Source organism: Biomphalaria glabrata, chromosome 11 (assembly GCF_947242115.1).
Source record: "Biomphalaria glabrata chromosome 11, xgBioGlab47.1, whole genome shotgun sequence".
In the NCBI taxonomy this organism is placed as follows: Eukaryota; Metazoa; Mollusca; class Gastropoda; family Planorbidae; genus Biomphalaria; species Biomphalaria glabrata.
The window spans coordinates 14,253,414-14,274,231 of NC_074721.1; the positions used below are offsets into that span (position 1 = coordinate 14,253,414).

Genomic DNA, 20,818 nt, shown 5'->3' on the forward strand with positions numbered 1-20,818 from the left:
TAGGCAAGTTAAGTCAATATATGGGCATTAGGACCAGACAAAGTAATTATTCAGTAAGTATAATATCCTCGAAGTCCACTGTAAGTTATTAGTTAAAGATCTATAATTAAATGCAGCATCAATTAAGACCAAATCAGAACATTACACTTTTATTTATGAAATTATTGAATATGGTAACATGCTTGATCTCTGCTGGGTAAGGTCACTCCACAAAAACTCTTCTGTTACATGCTTGACCTCTCTTCTCAGTAAGGTTTTTCCACTCTTTCCTCAATCTCTATATAACAAGGCCTCTTGAAGAAGAACATGGTAACTATCAACGGCAGCAGCACCGCATCCGTGCATATAGTGATACTCATGGCTACCACAGACTCTATGGGGACCAATGAGAACCTCATACCACCAATGATCAACCACGTGTCTATTAGTAAGTACTGCAAGCATAACAAAAAATGATGATCTATTTATCTATAAGTAAGTATAGCTAGCATGACGAAGAATGCAAATTAGGCACTTAAATAAATATCCATCTTTGTAGATCATGTTTCTGTGTGTGAGTGTTTAAATTTCTTAATTCGACAACACTGTCCTTTTTTTTAAATTTTGTTGTGTCAAAACTTACTGATTAATGCACCAGTTACTTGCCTTCGCCCCTTCTCCTGTTAGTGAAAACAGTTCCGCCAGACTCAATATCTGAGCCACACGTGAAGGCCAGGAGTTGGGCTGGTTGTCAGAGGTTTTTTGAGTGGAGTGCTTATATCATTACCACTTCTGGCAATGACAACCTTGCAGAATCGGTAAACTTCGGGTAGGAGGTGACTGGCTACCCACCTAGGAGAAATTCAAACGCCTTACAGCTATACCCAGTCTTGGAAATGGCTTCGGGGGTCAATCCTGAGGGAAATATCAGGAGTCTGCGACCCTTAGGCAGTTTGCACTACACAGTTCTAAACCCTGGCAGAGCCCGCGACGCCGCTGACCTCAAATTGTATCGCCACTTGCCGTTCCTTTGGATAAATCAGCTGCGTGGACGGGGGGGGGGGGACTGCTGAGTGTGAAACATCGTTCTGACCATCCCATCATCATCATCTCTGTCTGTGGTCCCTACTGGGGCATTGGCCACCAACCAGCTTCCTCCAGGCATCTCTGTCTGTGGTCCCTACTGGGACATTGGCCACCAACCAGCTTCCTCCAGGCATCTCTGTCTGTGGTCCCTACTGGGGCATTGGCCACCAACCAGCTTCCTCCAGGCATCTCTGTCTGTGGTCCCTACTGGGACATTGGCCACCAACCAGCTTCCTCCAGGCATCTCTGTCTGTGGTCCCTACTGGGGCATTGGCCACCAACCAGCTTCCTCCAGGCATCTCTGTCTGTGGTCCCTACTGGGACATTGGCCACCAACCAGCTTCCTCCAGGCATCTCTGTCTGTGGTCCCTACTGGGGCATTGGCCACCAACCAGCTTCCTCCAGGCATCTCTGTCTGTGGTCCCTACTGGGACATTGGCCACCAACCAGCTTCCTCCAGGCATCTCTGTCTGTGGTCCCTACTGGGGCATTGGCCACCAACCAGCTTCCTCCAGGCATCTCTGTCTGTGGTCCCTACTGGGACATTGGCCACCAACCAGCTTCCTCCAGGCATCTCGGTTCTGAGCGAGTCTCTCCAGCCATAGCTAATGCTAATTTCCATGAGATGATCCATAGTTGTTTTCCTACTGAAGGAGGCAATATATATATATATATATATATATATATATATATATATATATATATATATATATATATATATATATATATATATATATATATATATATATATATATATATATATATATATATACCATACAATAAAAAGCAACAAAAAATAAAAGAATGATGGAGTCGTGTGTTTTCTACTTCGGAAAACCGAACTTATCATTTCTTTTGTTATCAATCCTTATTGAGGGTCAGAAATGTTACCCTAGTCACAATCGACTAAAAGCCACTAGATCTACATTTGCACGATAAAATAAGCATTAATTATTTTTAATTAATATGAATTCTTGAAAAAGGAGACTACACATACATCTAGAACTATTTAGCCTCCAGGTCTAGTATTCTAGTGTCTAGAGAGCGCGTGAACCAAGCTGTGTAATATGCATTTAGCTACAATCGCAACAATGCAAGAAACTCTTGATAAAACGTGTATGGTTGTAACTAATATTTTCAACGTAAATTGTCCTGTGAGTTTGTATACTTACCATTGGAATGATTAAAGCCACCAGGTAGACAAGAATTAAAGTTTTAATGTTCATCTGATTAGAAATAAAAGGAACTCGATAGAAACGTACGTGTCACGGCAAAGATTATTGATAAAAAGAGAAAGAATTTCACGTCTGCACTAAACAGTGAAGCATACGACAAACATGGACTACTGGATCAACTTACGAAGTATGCATATTTGAGAATCAATGTGACGATCCCGAAGAAAATCAACAGGAAGGATTCGGTCAGACCAAAGCCTATGGGCGATATGACATCACCGAGGGGCAGACAACACATAAGTGCCATCAGAAACAAGACAATAGCCTAGAACAATATTCAAAGTGAAAAGGAAGTCTATAGGGCCTACCTAAGTGTTCCAAACATTTAGATATATATCCCAATTAGGCCTACATTATAGCTGTTCCCCTGTTTGTGATGTGTTGACTATCAAATATTTGTTTAATATTGAAAAATGAGGTCATCGTTCTTTATTACACGCAAAATTAGTTTCCAAAAGTCCATTACTTTTTTTTTAGAAATGTCTGTTACTAGTATGTAGATGTTATTTCTCCCACACTCAGTTTCGGATTAAGCTAAAATTTTGCACCATTAGGCTAGGCTTAATTATTTGACCTGACATCACAAGAAACGATGAAAAACATTAATCAACTAGTTCATTAACTATTGGTAATTCAATATTTTGTTTGGCATCGAACAAGGGAAAGAAATTGTACTTGACTGATATTGTGGTATAAGATGAATTAGTCCCCTTTATAGATCGACGCTTTAAAGTAAGTTTGAAACAAACAATATATAGCAATACAATCTTCTATTCTCATACACACCTCACTAGCAGAGTGGTTTGAATGTCGGCTTGAGTCATGAGTTTGAATTCAGGTCGTCCCCCCCCCTCCTTTTTTTAAAAATAAATGCTTTAAAAAAAACGATTACGGTCAAATTCGTCCAGAAATCATCTTTCTTTCTCTTTTTTTAATCGTATAAGCTTTTTTTTTTAAAACCAGTACTTTTCATGTTTTTCTTGTTGTATGAAACAGATATCTACTTACTATGATACAGATGAGTAGGGAAACAACTTCCCAGAAGTAGTCACTGAAATACAAATAAGAAAGACATTCGGCTCATTGATTATATTAAATACATTAAAGACAAAACTAGACATATGCTTAATTAACTAAATTAATTAACAATTGTTTTGATTAGTGATGAAATAATACAATAAAACGCACAATGCGATGCTGTGTTCAGTTTTGATTAATCCTTCAAAATTTGTGCTCGATGCATGTAGAAGTCTGCGACAGATTGTTTGGAATTTATGAAACACATTTATCTAGATTCTAGATCTAATGTTACTCGGTATCATAGGCGTAGCCAGGAAAAAAATTCCCCCCAACCCCCCCACCCCCCCCACCCCCGAAAATTTTATACATATATATGTTTGTATGGACGGATGTGTGTGTGTGTGTGTGTGTACATAATTAATCTGACCCTTCATTCGTTTGGAAGACGTTTATTGTGCCCTTGAATAGGTTCTTCCTGGAGTTAGTGAAAAAATTGTAGAATTCTCGCCCTTGCCAGCAAGGGGTCTGGGGGGAGCCGCGAGAGCTTCCCCACGGCGGGGCTACCTCCAAGCACTATTTCTGGTATTGAAAGACAACTAAATGCACATTCCAATATACCTACAGTGCATTATTTTGCTATTAAAAAGTTTTATTTCAAAAACATAATGTGCTATTCTTACTGACTTAGACCCTCCCGCACCGTTCGGCGCATTTGCTGTCAAGCTGTTTCCACAAAAATCTGTCACTAGCAATGTCTAAAGTCTCTTCCCATCTGCTCTGAGGACCTCCATGAAAGTGTGGCGCCAAGTTGTACTAGGATGTCATCGCAACTCTTATTATGCGTAATGCATTTTGTCGGAGAACATGTCCCGCAAACCTCATGCGACGCTCTGTGACAACCTTACTAAGGGGTCGACTCCCACTTCTGCATAGGATTTCCTTGATTTAGACCCAAACTCTATAACTGACTCCTAAAATCCGTCTTAGCCATCTTTGTAGAGACACATTTAGTGCTTTTCAATTTCATTGCACTTTATCAATGGAGCCCAGCCACTGGTAGACATGTGTAACTTCTCTTGACTACGATATTGGAATTAGGTGACTATTTTGCTTAAGTTGTTATATCGAAAAGGGATGTTTTATCGTCAAAATCATCTGTTAAGTGGGGGAGGGGAGGGTTAAACTAATATATATATCTGGAGTTGTTGTTTTTTTTAATTTTATTTTGAAGAGGTATTTTTTTTACATCAAACACCTGGAAAATTTAAACTCAAGGCTTGGCTACGCTCATAGCATTTTGATTGCGAAATTTGTTATTTTTTAATTTTAAAGATTTATTTTTTAGCTTCAAACCCCGCTATGGCTATGCTCATATTATTTTGAGTGCATAATTTGCTTTTTTTTATATTGAATAGGTATTTTTAGCTTCAAACCCAGCTGAAGAGGGGTTTAAACTCAAAATCCCTTTGGCTACGCTCATACAATTTTGAGAGTGTAATTTATTTTTTTATATTGAAGAGGGGTTTATCGTAAATTTTGGAGAGGGGTTTAAAATAAGAATCTTCCTCAGATGTGCTCTTGGAATTTGGAGATTGTTGTTTGCACTTTTTTTGTTTTATAGAAGAGGGATTTAAATGCAAAATCCCCTGGTAGGGGGTTTCAAACTCAAACCCCCCTGGTAGGGGTTTCCAAACTCAAAAACCCCCTGGTAGAAGGTTTTAAACTCAAAACCCCTGGTAGAAGGTTTTTAGACTAAAAAACCCCTGGTAGGGGTTTCAAACTCAAAACCCCTCAAAACCCCTGGTAGGGGTTTTTAAACTCAAAACCCCCCTTGACTGTGCTAGGGAAGTGATGTTTTAGTGTTAAAATTTCACCTAAAATAACCAAAATTACAAATTAGTCATTAAACTCCGACCCCCCCCCCATTTCGGGGGGGGGGGTGTACGCCAAGACCCCCCCCCATGGCTACGCCCATGCTCGGTATCGTAGTTTAAAGATATTTGACAAATTATTCTAAAGACTTTTTTTTTTCAAACTAAGGAAACATTTTTTTAAATATTTATAGCGATTGTTATCTGAACCGTAATGTATCATAAAATAATATCAAATTATAGATCGACTGTAACGTTATAAGTCATTTTAGTGTTAGCATCGTACTTTGTGCACGATAACAAATGATATAAGGTAAAACTCAAACCAAAAGGACTTTATAGTATGCATAAAACTAGTGACATTTTCACTTACATAGCCAAAGACCCTGCTCCAAGACAAATGGAGTATGTCTGCAAAATAAAACAATTTAATAAGATAAATTAGATCTAAAAAGGATAAAAAGATAATAAATGATTTTAAAAAAGAACTAAAACATCAGATCTGTCGGTCAAACTGTCTTGTAAATTCACAGAATGGATAAATCCAGCTTTCAGATAAAACTTTCTCTTTTTAGCTAGAGAGTAACGAAAAGCACGATTCAAAAACACTCTTCTAGAATTTTGGAGCGAGTTGCATATTAACTTTGCCATCAAAAACACTGCATTAGAAAGTCATGTATGCCCTTAACAGCAAATCTCTTAAGAACAATGAACACTCCCGAACACAGTAAGCCATCTTAAGCCACATGAACTGCTACACAAAAACTTGGACCTCGGCTTCTCGTGATCTCGGATGATTACCCCTGATTGAAATCTTCGAGGCATTGAAAAAATAGCTGTGATGATAGCATACCTGATTACCCCAGATTGATATCTTCGTAGCCTTGAGAAAATGTGTGTTTCCAGTCAGAGGGGTGGTACTGCTGTAGACTTGACGTACAATAAGAAAATATTTCAGTGGATTCTTTTTTAAAAAGAGGACAACAGTCAATTTCGCTTTTACTTTAACGAACCTCGACCATATCAGTGTAAAGTAAAAGTACCATTAGTTCAAAAACAATAACTATGTATTAAATAATACAAATAATACATAGAGGCTATGTATGTCTAGAATGTACTCACAATGGCTACTATCATCAAATAGCTAACAGCTCGGTATTTGATGACTCTTTCCGGTGAAAAGGTGAAGAATAAACAGCAAAAACTATAGATTATTCTGAAAGGTATACAAATACTTGACGATTAATTGACTTTGTTCCTTCTTTAATCTATCGGGGATGAATCAACCATTTCAGTTTCAAGTCAGGGGAGGGGGGGGGGGAAGCAGTGTCTGAGCTGCATAAATGCATTTTCTTCGGAAAGATGAACAGTGTTTAACATAATCATCATCATCTGAGTTCCTCGTGGAACATAGGGCCTGAGTAAAAACACGCCACTCTCCACGGTCTCTTGCTAGTTTTTTTTAATGGCTTCCCAGCTCTTTCCTGTCCTTTCGGCTTCATCTAGTATACTGCGTTTCCATGTTCTTTTCGGTCTTCCTCTACGTCTTGTTCTCTGGGAGAGGGGGGGGGGGTTCCACTCTAAGGCCTATCTAGCTCTGTTGTTGGTATCTTTTCTAAAGGTGTGACCAATCCATCTCCACTTCCTCTCTAAGATCTGCAGCTCTATATTTTTCTGTCCACACATCTCCCACATTTGGGTGTTTTTTACTTTGTAGTACCAGTGTATTTTAAAGATATTTTTCTGACATCTGTTGATGAAGGTCTGTACTTTTTTTTTTGTTGTTTGTTGCTTCAGTAGTTCTCCAAGCGCTTAACACAGGTGAGCAAGTTCCCTTCAACCTGGAAACTTTTTGATTACTTCTTAATCCTTCATGTGCATTGCAGATGTTTGTTTTTTAAGTCAGAGCATGTCATACAACTCAATGATTATTGCAGAGCAAAAGCAGGCTAATCACCAATGAGTTTATGAGTTTCTTAGACTTACGTTTGAAGAATTGGGTGGCTAGCTCTTTACCACAGAGGTCTCTCACAAGCAACATCCCAGCTGGTGCCATCGGATTTTAGGTCTACAAGGAGGGGCACCGCCATGGTACTTTCTTCGACTGGGACGGCCCTAGTTTCGTTTTCCTCTTGTCTGCATTCATGTCATGGCTGTCTTTAGGGAACGTGTTTCGTATCTGGTCCTGCTATTATCACAACTTCATTGGGTAGGGGAAGTCCCCATGTGGTAAACGTTTTCTCAATTGGGCACATGATCTCGTTATCTTATTATTAGGATTCGTCTCAGCCATGGTTGCTGACACATGTTTAGTCTCTTTTGAAGATAATCTGATTAAGGGTTATCCAAAGTTATGGTCTCTTTGTTTACTCATCTGATTTTCAATGTATTCTACAGCGCTTCAAGAAGGCACACACACAATTATTCTTGTCTATCAATACTTCCATAGTCTGTACACCGGATGCACCAAAAAGATTGCCTTCATTTTAAGAAAATCTCTGTTCATGTGTGAAAGCTTTGATACGGGTTCGTCAGTAAAAAAAAAAGTTGTCATTGAAAACACATTATATTATAATCATGTAAATTTAATTTCTGAAAAAAAAGGGGATCAGTCATACTTCTGATAGCCGGGCATCGCTTAACGACAACCATTTGCTCCAGCAGAGTAAGGTGGGCTATTTTCCTAAAATATATTTGATATTTAAATATACATTTAATAGTGACACTTACATGGGCATCCATACTAACCAGGGATATTCATTTTTCAATTCTGTCACTTCTGACTTCATCCTAATACCAAATAATTTGTTTTAAATAATGATGATAATATATTTAAAAAAAATGCATTATGATGGATGTTAAAATTTAAAGTTCATAAGTTTTAACTGAAACCTTAGCACGGAAACCTGATACCCCTCCCACCAACACATGACCTTAAATGAGAATGGACTAAAGTGCACTGAGCATGCCATTGGGGCATGTAAAACGTTATATACTAAAGAAAACATTATAGGCCTAATAATAATATAATAGTCTATCTATCTATCTATCTATCTATCTATCTATCTATCTGTCTGTCTGTCTGTCTGTCTGTCTGTCTATCTGTCTGTCTGTCTGTCTGTCTGTCTGTCTGTCTGTCTGACTGTCTGTCTGTCTGTCTGTCCGTCCGTCCGTCCGTCCGTCCGCCCATCCACCAACCCACCCACCCACCCACCCATCCATCCATCCATCCATCCATCCATCCATCTATCTATCTATCTATCTATCTATTTATCTATCTATCTATCTATCTATCTATCTATCTATCTATCTATCTATCTATCTATCTATCTATCTATCTATCTATCTATCTATCTATCTGTCTGTCTGTCTGTCTATCTGTCTGTCTGTCTGTCTGTCTGTCTGTCTGTCTGACTGTCTGTCTGTCTGTCTGTCCGTCCGTCCGTCCGTCCGTCCGTCCGTCCGTCCGCCCATCCACCAACCCACCCACCCACCCATCCATCCATCCATCCATCCATCCATCTATCTGTTTATCTATCTATCTATCTATCTATCTATCTATCTATCTATCTATCTCTAAATCAATCAACTATGTCAGTTGCCCGTCCGTCCATCCATCCATCTATCTAAAGAGAGACGACATAGAGAGAGAGAAAGAGAGAGACAGACAAATATATATGGGAGATAGAACATCATGGCGTCGCGCTGTGAAAACTGGAGCACAAATTGCAAACGACAAGAGAACAGCGCTGGCATATAATAACGTCAGAGAAAAAAAAAACAAGGCCAACGACACTAGCTCCAGCTGGATTAACCTGCCCAGTGTGCAGCCGAACTTTCCGGGCTCATATAGATCTCACCAGCCACACGAGGAGGCACTAACCCCCTTCGAAAAGCCTTCAGACCACGAGATGACAAAAGTGGTCATCCTCGCTTTGGGCTGATTTTCAGTTTTTCTCTCCGTCGTGTACGCCTAGTAGTTTTCTTTTTGGTCTCAAAAGTGTCTCACGTGACTTTTAAAAACTCCAGCTGTTTCTGTTGAAAACCATCTGCTGCCAGGTGCTCTGAGTTGGTCTTCAAAGCTTTCTGAATGTTACCTTTTTTATATTTTCCTCCTTTAAGCCTGCTGAGATGATTTCATTTTGAATACGGTCGTACCCTCCTGCAGCCCTCCTTTTCATTTCCCCTCCAGTCTAGCTGCCGAACAGTAAGTAATCCATTCACAAATTCACTAGAGCATCGCTATTTATAGCGCAGTCTTACTATCGCATGAAAGGTAACATTAATCTTTTCTTTTTTTTTTTAAATCATATAGAATTTATGGTGTCAGAAAAAAAGCATTATAATATAATATTTTATTTAATAATAATAATAATCTTTAATATCCATATGGAAACGTGTGTTACAATTTATGCATTACACCAAACAAAACATGATAACTATAGAAAACCAAAATATACACCAAATGCATATGTCTGATAAAATTGAAAGTAGGCCTACTTAAGCGCTACTTCGAAATACAAGCGTGTTTCTGACCTTGACTACTTACCCAAATTGAAAAACTGTACAGAATATCAAGCATAATACCAGTTTGACTAACAACATCAGATACACACGAAGTAAAAGATCTGAAATTGCATACAAAAAAAAAAAAAGATCTCTTGGGAGAGAAGAGAATGGTTGATAAAATGGCGTAGCAACAATGGCGTGATAAGACTCATTGGGCCAGGGCACAAGGAGTATTTGGAGCCCACATGAAAAATAAATCGAAAATAATGTTTGTAAGAATTTACATATATTGAATTTAGATCACGTATTAAAGCTATTTGTTAGATTACTGGTTTAAGGTAGTTCCTACACTGGAATGCCTTTTTGTACATCTACTGATGGATGACAAGGTAACTCGATTTTTTTTACAACACTACGGGAGGGGAGGAGGCTTCCATCCTATTTTTGAACCCGGGCCCATGAGTACCTTGCTATACTACTTTTTCGCTTAGCAGACGTCCAGCTAAATGAGGGCACATCCTTCTATTTGGGGTCGCATTGCTTCATGTTATTCATGATAAGTTTTCTTTTTGTAAGCATTTGTTTGTTCTCCTAGTGGCGCAGTTGCTGAGCGGTAATGCGCTAGTCTTCCGAACGGGGATCCAAGGTTCGAATCCTGGTGGACACTTGGATTTTTAATTTCGGGATCTTTCGGCGCCTCTGAGTCCACCCAGCTCTAATGGGTACCTGACATTAGTTGGGAAAAGTAAAGGTGCTGGCCACATGACACCCTTGTTAACCGTAGGCCACAAAAACAGATGACATCATCTGCCATAAAGACCACAAGGTCTGAAAGGGGAACTTTTTTTTCTCTCCTACGGGCGTCCACTCTGTTAATTAACTTAATTTTTTCTTACATATGTTGATCACAATAGATTTAGGTTACATAAATATAAATCTAGGGTACACACAGATCTCGGCTACATATAGATCTTGGTTACAATGACATTTAATATTTATTTACTACAGATAATTGAATATTAAAACGATTAGTTAAGCCAAACAATTTTTTTCTGACCTTTTCTTTCTTTGGTATGACACATGACTACACATGGCGCCTGATGAAAAAACAAAATAAATAAATTGATTAATTAATAAACAATACATCGCCAATAGACTTTGTGTTTTTTTTTAAACGTAGGTAGAAACACCCAAGACTTAGGTTGAAGGTAAATATCTATGATATAAGGTAGGCTTATAACCTTATAAAGATACACATTCCAGACCTTAATTTTTATTTTGACAGATGTTCTATGGCAGACGGTTAACTTGGGTATCATGTGGCCAGCATAACAACATACTACCTATGCTTTCTCGACGTAAGTCGTGTAGCCTTTAGAGTTGGGCGGACACAGTGGCGTTGTAAAACTCTTTAAGTCAAAATACATGTCTCACCGGGATTCGAAGTAAGATCTTGCAGAGAAAGAGATAGAGAGAGAGAGAGAGAGTTTTAGCAAAATCACAACATTTTTTTAGTGACACTTTAGGACAGACTAAAATGTAAAGTAGCAATAGGGACTAATACATAAACAACAAACCATAATTTGCAAATACAGAAATACAATCAAACAAGGTTACAAAAACAGTTTGTGTGGAAACACAAACTCAAAATCGGCCCCCGAAGTGGTCCACCCAGGCAGGTAAAAAGGCAGGTTTCAATATTTTAAGAAAGAATATCAGAATGAAATTTTATCAAAGACAAATGACAGAGAAGAATGGAGAAAGAAGGTTGACAGATCTTATGTGGTGCCCCTGCGGTATAGCAGACCAAAGGATAGGTGACTGTGAATGTGAAGTTGGATGTAAACCTGGCCTAATAATGTCTTATAATGAATATCTAATTGTTTTGTAAAGGGTCAAATCCACAAGAAAAAAAAACATTTCCGTAAAAAAAATAATAATTCCTTTAGTTGAGTATTTGCACGTCATTGGCATCACTGCAGTTCACGCGATAATAAGAAAACTACTTATTATTGTTGTTTTAAATTATGTCTAACTTATATGCACACAAAATAATTTTTTTCTCTTTAAAAAAAGTAAACATTTGATGTGTAAATGTAATAGTTAGTATTACAGAACTTACTTTAATTAAGCAATAAATTTGTAAAAAAAAATTTTTGATAAAAAAAATCTAAAACCATTTTCATAAATGTGTTGAAAATATGGTCTATGGTCATCTCCCTTACTAAAGAGCCTCTAGTGTTTGTTCCTATTAATAGTGAATAGTTGTAAAAGTGGTGTATTTTTTATGAAAAAGCTGCTTGCATAAGTGATTTAAAAAATTAGATTTTTCGCTTTCAGAAAAGAAAAAAGTAGCCGTTACATCAGAACTTTGAAAATTGAGATATTATGATGTCGAATGTTTACTATCTTTTCTAGTTTACGAGATCTAAACGGGACGGACGGACAGACATTCCACACAAAACTAATAGCGTCTTTTCCCCATTCGGGGGCCGTTAATAAAATACTCAGAATGAATGACACAAAGATACATTTCTTATTCCATAGGCTAGGACTAATTTGTGCAAGTGTTCTTTTTTCCATTGTGCCATTCAAGGTCATTCGACCGATCCCTCTTCCTGGTGGGTGCAGGCGAATTTTAGTGGACAAAACTTACATAAGAACACATGGATATGACGTAATTATATTCTGTTTAGAAGGAACATCTGTAATTTATAAGATAAGAAAATAAGATAAAGAGAGGGAAAGAGATCTTTCATTCCCAGATTCTAAACTTTATGAATCTGTTGTTGCATTGGACCGCACAGTCTACTTACCCTTGACTTCATAGCTGCGTTTTTAACAGTTTTATTTGGCATCCATGGGGAATATCTCAACTGTGAGTAGAAAATCCCTGGCTGTGAGTTATCCACAAGTTCTTGACACAAGGTGCAGTCATGTTCTTGAGTCTGCTTGGCTGCTGGCACTCTCTGCGACACGGCCGCTTCCGTCATCTTAGTTGGCAAGTCCATTGGGACGCTTTGGTTTGTAGGTTTTCTAATGTACCTGCCCATCCGGTCATAATCTGCATTGGGACGTAGATACGGGGGAATAGCTAGACGGGGAATAAATGATGCCTGGGGCTGTGGCTGCTGGTATCCAAAACGAGGATTAAAAGGGAAAGCGTAAGTATTGGACTTCGCAAACGAATTAGATCTAGGCCATGTGTAGCTGCTAGTGACAGGTGTATACGTAGGTAGCATTTTCGATAAGAAAAATTTAAGTAATCATGGTAGAATTAATATTCTGTGGTATTTTTTTTTAAACTTCAAGATGTTCAGTTTCTAAACTGTTTCTTGTTTACATTCGGCAAGCAAATATCACGATTATTAAAAGTTCAATTGAGGTACAATGTCGTGCATAGCGTGCTATTTTATGGAGTGAAAATGTTCTAACCATCTATACTATAAAGTAGAATGTGAGGTGTATGTATGTATGTTACTTATAGACATCAAAACCGCTTGACCAATCTTGATAAAACTTGGCAGGAATGTTTCTTAGGTACCAACTTAGACCTTAGTGTATGTATTGTAGCCCTAAAACAAACTTAAGACCCTAAAAAAAAAAGTTGTCCAATTCTAATACAGCTATAGTATTTTATGGATCTAGGCCATGTCTACAATGTTGACATAGAAAAGATCGAAAGGATTTAGACCTAGATCTAATTTTTAGAAATACACTTTGCGCAGATAGTTTTTTACTTTGACACATGAAAATACAAAAGAAGATCCATTGATTTTATTATATAATAAATTAACCTTCAATTTTGTGTTTCAAAAGCATTTTTTGAATTAATTAGTTCGTTATATCTGTGACTGTAGATTTCCTGACAAACATTCTTTCATTAGACAATACCGTAATGAATCGCTTACTAAAAATTAATTCGTTTAATTGTTTACTTTATAATCCCATCCCTAGATCTAAAACTCTAATTCAACTCTAAGATGATAAAACTTCTCTTAGCACATATAGTTTTATACTATACTACTAATTATGGTCCATTCATTTCCTATTTTGATCAAATAAGCATTCAAATTTGGTTTTCTAAAGCATTTTTAATAGACTACATTCGTTTACGAAAGCTGCGAAGCCGAGTTGAGATAGACCTAGATCTATATTCATTCATGAATCGCGTACTAAAAATTATTTCGTTTAATTGTTCACTTTATAATCCCATTCATTTAACAAAGCTATCGCTCTTTTCGTTTTTAATAGATATGAATGTATCGGCTTTGGGTGAACCCATTTTCGAAAACTAATTTTATTTTCGTAGCGAAAGAGAAAAAAACTTGAAAGGATCATTAGCTAAGTTTAACATACATCTAAATCCAATCCACTAGATTAGTAAACACAAACTTAGACCCGCAGGCCGCGGGTAATGTCAGGCTAGTAGACTTATATATTATAGTCTAGATCTAGATTCTAGATCTATGTCTACCTCAAGATCTACTTTATACTTTAACACATGAACATACAAAATTAAGTCTATTTATTTCATATCTTAATCAAATTATGAGTGAGTCTGGTGTGAATGTACACTTTGGTTTCTTATAGTTATAATGTTTTTTGTTTGGTGTAATGCACACATTGTAAGACAAATTTCCTTACGGATAATAAAGATTATTATTATTATTATTATTATTATTATTATTATTATTATTATTATTATTATTATTATTATAAATCTAATTCCGTCAAAACTGGAAGTGATGGGAAGTTGGAAACAGCATTTGGTGAGATGGCGTTTTCAATCTGGTAGAGTTCTGCATAGTGTTCAACCCATCGTTCCATTTGCAGCGCACGATCGCTGATGATTGAGCCATCTTTTGACTTGAGCGGAGCACACTTGCTGGTGTGAGGTCCAAAGGCTTTTCTCGTGCCCTCATATAGTCCTCTTATGTTACCACAGTCGGCACAAGATTGAATATCTTCGCATAGCTCCTGCCAGTATTTGTTAGCACATTGTCTCGCTACTCTTTGGGCATTGTTACGTGCAGCTCTGAGCCTTTTTAAGTTGCTTGGGGTGGGATCCTTCTTGTAGATTAGCATGGCTGCTCTCTTGTTCGTAGTGGCAGTTTCCATTTCTGGTAGACTAGCTTCAAACCAGTCTTCGCTTTTCTTGGTTTTGTTTCCAAAGACCAGTGATGATGTTTGGTAGATTGTATCACGCATAAACGTCCAGCTTTTTTCTACCTCAGTCACAGAGAAGTTTTTAAAAGCTTCCTCTAATTTGTTCTCAAATTCTGTGCAAAGATCAGGATTTTTTGTGCTAGTAGTATTCAGGCGTGATTTTCTTTTTCCCTGTGATGTGTGGATCTTAGTTGGCAGCAGTCTTGTCCGGCAGGACACTAAAGTATGATAGTATCACAATCCGCGCTTTGGTAGCTACGTGTCAGCAGTATATTTCCAATGTCCTTTTTTCGTGTCAGTATCATATCCAGCTGGTGCCAGTGCCCAGACCTAGGGTGCCTCCATGAGACACAGTGCTGTGGTTTTGTTCTGAAGTAAAGTAAAGGAGCTGAGCATTGCCATTGACATGCTTGCACATGGGAAAACACCCGGAGGAGATGGCATTCCTGCTGAAGTAATTCAGGCTGGAAAACATGCCCTAATCAAACCACTCCATGAACTGCTAAGCTTGTGCTGGGAACAAGGAATGGTCCCCCAGGAATTGAAAGACTCCAACATTGTTACAATTTATAAAAATAAAGGCGACCGCTCTGATTGTAACAATTACAGAGGCATCTCACTGCTTAGCATAGTCGGAAAGGCTTTTGCTAGAGTATTACTAAAGCGATTACAGATCCTGGCAGATCGTGTTTATCCAGAGTCGCAGTGTGGCTTTAGGGCAGGTAGATCTACAACAGATATGATTTTCTCTCTTCGGCAGCTACAGGAGAAGAGCAGAGAACAAAAGCAGCCCCTCTTCATAGCATTTATTGATTTGACCAAGGCCTTTGACCTTGTTAGCAGAAGCGGTCTGTTTGCTGTACTAGAGAGAATCGGCTGCCCAAATAAGTTAAGAAAACTAGTGTCAGCTTTTCACGAAAATATGCAGGGCACCGTTCAGTTTGAAAGTTCTTCCTCCAGGCCATTCTCCATTAAGAGCGGTGTCAAACAAGGATGTGTACTGGCCCCTACACTATTTGGCATCTTCTTCTCAGTCGTACTATCCAGTGCTTTTAAATCCCTGGAAGACGGAATATACATCCATAGCAGATCCGATGGAAGGCTCTTTAACCTGGCACGTCTTAAAGCCAAAACGAAAAGGCGTCGTATCTTGATAAGGGAGCTGCTGTTTGCCGATGACGCGGCACTCGTATCTCACTCACAAGGAGGTCTACAGAAGCTAGTGAACGCCTTAGCAGCTGCTTGTCAAGAGTTTAGCCTTACTATAAGTCTCTCCAAGACCGAAATCCTGGCACAAGACGTCGCAGAAATACCTATAATACAAATTGGGAACCACACCCTTTCAGTGGTGCAGGAATTTACCTACTTGGGTTCAACAATTGTCAGTAGCCTAGACTTAGACATTGAGCTGACAAAAAGGATAGGAAAAGCTACCACAGCATTGGCAAAACTCTCCAAGCGCGTCTGGGAAAATGGTAAATTGACCACAGCGACCAAAATCCTAGTCTACAACGCCTGTGTTGTGAGCACTCTCCTTTATGGCAGTGAGAGCTGGTCAACATACATGTACCAAGAGCACAGATTGAATAGTTTCCACTTGCGCTGCCTGAGACGCATAATGGGCATCTCTTGGAGGGACCATGTCTCCAATCAGGAAGTTTTAAGATTGGCCAATATGAACAGCATGTATGCTCTCCTGACACAAAGAAGATTACGCTGGCTCGGACATGTCACCCGCATGCCAGATGGCAGAATCCCGAAAGATATCTTATATGCTGAGCTTGTGGAAGGAGTCAGACCCAAGGGCCGCCCAAGACTAACATATAGAGATGTCTGCAAGCGAGACATGAGAGCCTCAGGCATCAGCGAAAGTATGTGGGAAAACATAGCCAAAGACCGGAGTGCATGGAGACAGACTGTGCGTGCTGGGACAACCCTTGCTGAGAACAAAAGAATTGAAGCGGCTTTAATCAAGAGGGATAAAAAGAAAGCTGTCCTGTCTGCTAGCCCTAAATCAGAGGCATACACATGTACGAATTGTGGCAAAGTCTGCCGTTCTAGAATTGGCTTGATTAGCCACACCAGATTCTGCCCCGTCTCAAGATTAAGCCAAAACCAGTGACTCATTTGGGCGCATCCATTGCCTTTCGAGACAAAAGGAGCCATATATTATAAATATATTATATAGGCTTACAAGCAAATATTTTTATTTGAAAAAATGGAGTTAGGTCGATTAGCTATTTTGATAGCTTCATTCATACTATTTTTACATTCACGCATTCGCTTTACTTATAACATTATCATTTCGTTTAATTGATTACAAAACAGTCAGTGACTCGTGAATTTGCTTATTTGACAGTGATACGCAAATTAAGACCCGCAGGCCGCGGGTAATATATGTCTAGTATAATATATAGGTCTATGGTCTGTCCATTATCAATCTTTTCGTCTTCTTTCTGATTACTGTTTTTCTGTCGGTCGTCTGTCTAGTATGTTTGTCTTCTGTCTTCTAAATCTTATGAATTACAAAGAGAAAAGAGAAGTTATTTACGTCCATTGCATATTCTCGTGTCCTGGAGTGCGTGCTAGAATTGTTCAGTAGTGATTGTGAGCCTACTGTTCGGTCTGTCTGTCTTACTATCTGTCTGTCAGTCCATCGTCTGTATGTCTTCTATCTGTCTGTCTATCGTCTGTAGGTCTTCTTTCTGTCAGTCCATGGTCTGTATGTCTTCTATCTGTCTGTATGTTATCTGTCTGTCTATTTGTCTGTCTATCGTATGTATGTCTTCTATCTATTTGTCTATCTGTCTGCCAGTATAGTGTCTGTATTTATCTGTCTGTCTATTTGTCTGTCTGTCTATTTGTCTGTCTATCGTATGTATGTCTTCTATCTATTTGTCTATCTGTCTGCTAGTCTAGTGTCTGTATTTATCTGTCTGTTTATTTGTCTGTCTGTCTATTTGTCTGTCTATCGTATGCATGTCTTCTATCTATTTGTCTATCTGTCTGCCAGACTAGTGTCTGTATTTATCTGTCTGTCTATTTTTTGTCTGTCTATTTGTCTGTCTATTTGTCTGTCTATCGTATGTATGTCTTCTATCTATTTGTCTATCTGTCTGCCAGTCTAGTGTCTGTATTTATCTGTCTATCTATTTGTCTATCTGTCTGCTAGTCTAGTGTCTGTATTTATCTGTCTGTTTATTTGTTTGTCTGTCTATCGTATGTATGTCTTCTATCTGTCTGCCAGTCTAGTGTCTGTATTTATCTGTCTGTCTATTTGTCTGTCTATCGTATGTATGTCTTCTATCTATTTGTCTATCTGTCTGCCAGTCTAGTGTCTGTATTTATCTGTCTGTCTATTTGTTTGTCTGTCTATTTGTCTGTCTATCGTATGTATGTCTTCTATCTATTTGTCTATCTGTCTGCCAGTCTAGTGTCTGTATTTATCTGTCTGTCTATTTGTCTGTCTATCGTATGTATGTCTTCTATCTATTTGTCTATCTGTTTGCCAGTCTAGTGTCTGTATTTATCTGTCTGTCTATTTGTTTGTCTGTCTATTTGTCTGTCTATCGTATGTATGTCTTCTATCTATTTGTCTATCTGTCTGCCAGTCTAGTGTCTGTATTTATCTGTCTGTCTATCAATCGTCTGTAAGTCTTCTATATATCTGTCTATCTGTTAATCGTCTGTATGTCTTCTATCCTTCTGTCTGTCTATCCGTGTGTCAGTTTAACGTCCGTATGTCTTCAATCTGTCTGTCTGTCTTTTATCTGTCTTTCTAATCATTGTCTTTATGTCTTCTATCTGTCTGTCTATGTGTCTGTCTGTCCATCGTCTGCATGTCTTCTATCTGTCTGTTCATCGTCTGCATGTCTTCTGTTTGTCTGTCTATCTGTCTGTACATCGTCTGTATGTCTATCGTCTGTATGTCTTCTATCTGACTGTCTTTTCATTGTCTGTCTGTCTATTATCTGTCTGTCATTTATTTGTCTGTCTGTATGGTCATCACTTGTGTCTATCGTCGGTCTTTTTTTTTTTCTTTCTTCACTGTCCTAAAATTCTATCTGCCCTAAGTCTGAATAATTTTGTTATGGATTTGTTTGAGCTGCATGCGTCTGCGCTGACTGAAACTGGATCCTGTTTTGTCGTATGATTGCCACGTATAATTGAGAGATGTCATTGTAGTATACGGGTGGTGAATGTCAGTGTTGCCCGTCCCCCCTACACTTGACATCAATGTTTGGACTTAAATAGATTCGCGAGAACCTCCGAGAAAACGTTCATGAAATTAGAATACTTCCAATTAACATTCACATTCTTCTCTGCCCAACCCTATGGTTAGTCACTTAGTGCACTAAATAGACCTACCGAAAACTTTCTAGATATATTGAGTAGGAGGTTTAGTGACACGATACACTGCATAGATTTTGTTTCCTTTGTCAGAGAAAAAAAGCGTTTTCATCAGTTTATCATGTTTTATGACATTCTATGTGATTGTTTCTCAAACTGAGGGTTGTGACTGATCGACTCACACCCTATCATCTCGGATATTCACGCAAATATATGAAGCCATTTCATGTTGTCTTTCTTTGAGATAATGTTTTAAAAATCCTAGATCGAAATAATTCATGTTGATTTAAATCATCTTATGTACATTTAAATAGATTGATTACCTAGATCTTTCTAGATTATGTATCTAAAAATTGTAAAATAATAATTATGAGACGAGAGTACTCTTATTTTTGATGTTCAATTACTAGATCTAGATCTAAAAATTAAATTACATGTTACGTAGGTTAGGCTTGAAAAAAATACATTACTTCTTTCAGCTACTTTACAAAACAACGCCTTGATCCAACTTTTCAAAAAGATTTTCACGACATTTTTTGTAGTGTTAAAAAGTATCCATGTTTAGTCTAGATATAGTAGGCCTATATATAAGTCTATGGTTCTAACCATAGACATAAAATATGGTTCTAACCATTGCGCACTAAAATTATTTTTTTAAGTTCCCAGTTTTCTGAAAAATGTGAAACTTTTCGAGCATAACTTCTGTTAGGAAAAAGGGGGTCAAATAAATACTGAAACAAGTTTTACACTTGCAGCAAGGCAGCCACTTGAAGTATCAGGTGTTAAAAATAGAAGATAAACACATTGTAATACAAATACGCTCTCAGCAACACAAGCAAAGACATCCATAAGAAGTATGAGATTGGCATTCACGACAGGGAAGCGATAGTTCTCGATCGCTCTTCATGGCGTGAAGTCAGGATAAGAGGCGAGAAGATCAACTAAAAGCAAAGAACGCTGATCTTACAAGCAGGCATATCTGTAGTAGATTAAACCTTAGTCTGTTGGACCGTTGGGGCACCATGCAAGATTCGTCGACCGTCTTTCTCCATTCGTCTGTCTTTTGCATTAGTTAGAACCTCTTTCAATGGCAGGTCCATCCATTCTTTTAGGTTGTCCATCCATCGCTATATGTCTGCCTCTTCTTCTTTTACCTGGTACTGTTCCCTGAAGGAAGGTCTTTGCGAGCCCCCGAAGATCTTGTAATATGGCCATAGATTTTTAGCTTGTGTTTTTTAGGATAGTTAGCAGGTCATCGTGGGTTCCATAAGCCTCAGAAACCCTGTTGCTAATGACTTGGTTTGTGAAGCGATATGTTAATGTGATATCTAGGATCCTTCTGTAGCATCTCAATTCCATTGCTAGGATCCTCCTCTCTAGCTCTGCAGTCAGCGTCCAAGATTGTCTCAGATTAAATCTACACATGCCATGAAAGTGGCTGGCTTTTTAAAACGAGGATTGAACTCTAAAGCCATCTTAGATTTCATAGGAAATGAGAAATGTGCTTCATGTCTGACTACTACAAAGTAAGATTTTGCATGCTACTTAACTGGTTTCAGTATAATTTGTTAATAAGATCATCTGAATAATTTCTTTATA

At 38.2% G+C, this 20,818-nt stretch overlaps 1 protein-coding gene across 4 annotated transcripts; it reads right to left on the bottom strand.

Moving 5' to 3' along the window:
* Nucleotides 1–133: 133 nt before the first annotated feature.
* Nucleotides 134–19,660, bottom strand: LOC106070305 (uncharacterized). 4 transcript variants are annotated; one of them, XM_056004417.1, is made up of 11 exons: nucleotides 19,543–19,660; nucleotides 12,517–12,764; nucleotides 10,758–10,797; nucleotides 9,741–9,819; nucleotides 7,922–7,981; nucleotides 6,314–6,407; nucleotides 5,565–5,602; nucleotides 3,309–3,351; nucleotides 2,425–2,565; nucleotides 2,238–2,291; nucleotides 134–434 (listed from the first exon to the last, which is right to left on the bottom strand). In XM_056004417.1, exons 2-11 carry the CDS (start codon nucleotides 12,751–12,753, stop codon nucleotides 246–248), a joined length of 975 nt encoding a protein of 324 aa, XP_055860392.1. In that variant the 5' UTR covers nucleotides 12,754–12,764; nucleotides 19,543–19,660; the 3' UTR covers nucleotides 134–245. The 4 variants fall into 4 exon arrangements, with proteins under 4 accessions (XP_055860392.1, XP_055860390.1, XP_055860391.1 ...); XM_056004415.1 differs by lacking the exon at nucleotides 19,543–19,660 and having other exon boundaries at nucleotides 12,517–13,091; XM_056004416.1 differs by lacking the exons at nucleotides 7,922–7,981; nucleotides 19,543–19,660 and having other exon boundaries at nucleotides 12,517–13,093.
* Between the last annotated feature and the right edge of the window lie 1,158 nt (nucleotides 19,661–20,818).

Excerpts from the sequence above, each read along its gene's own strand:
- LOC106070305 (XM_056004415.1), bottom strand. The coding sequence starts at position 12,942 with ATGCTACCTACGTATACACCTGTCACTAGCAGCTACACATGGCCTAGA. Across the intron at positions 7,982-9,740 it reads TGTACAGTTTTTCAATTTGG|GATGAAGTCAGAAGTGACAG; the intron begins GTAAGTAGTCAA and ends ATTTGGTATTAG. Across the intron at positions 435-2,237 it reads TGGCTTTAATCATTCCAATG|TACTTACTAATAGACACGTG; the intron begins GTAAGTATACAA and ends TTATGCTTGCAG.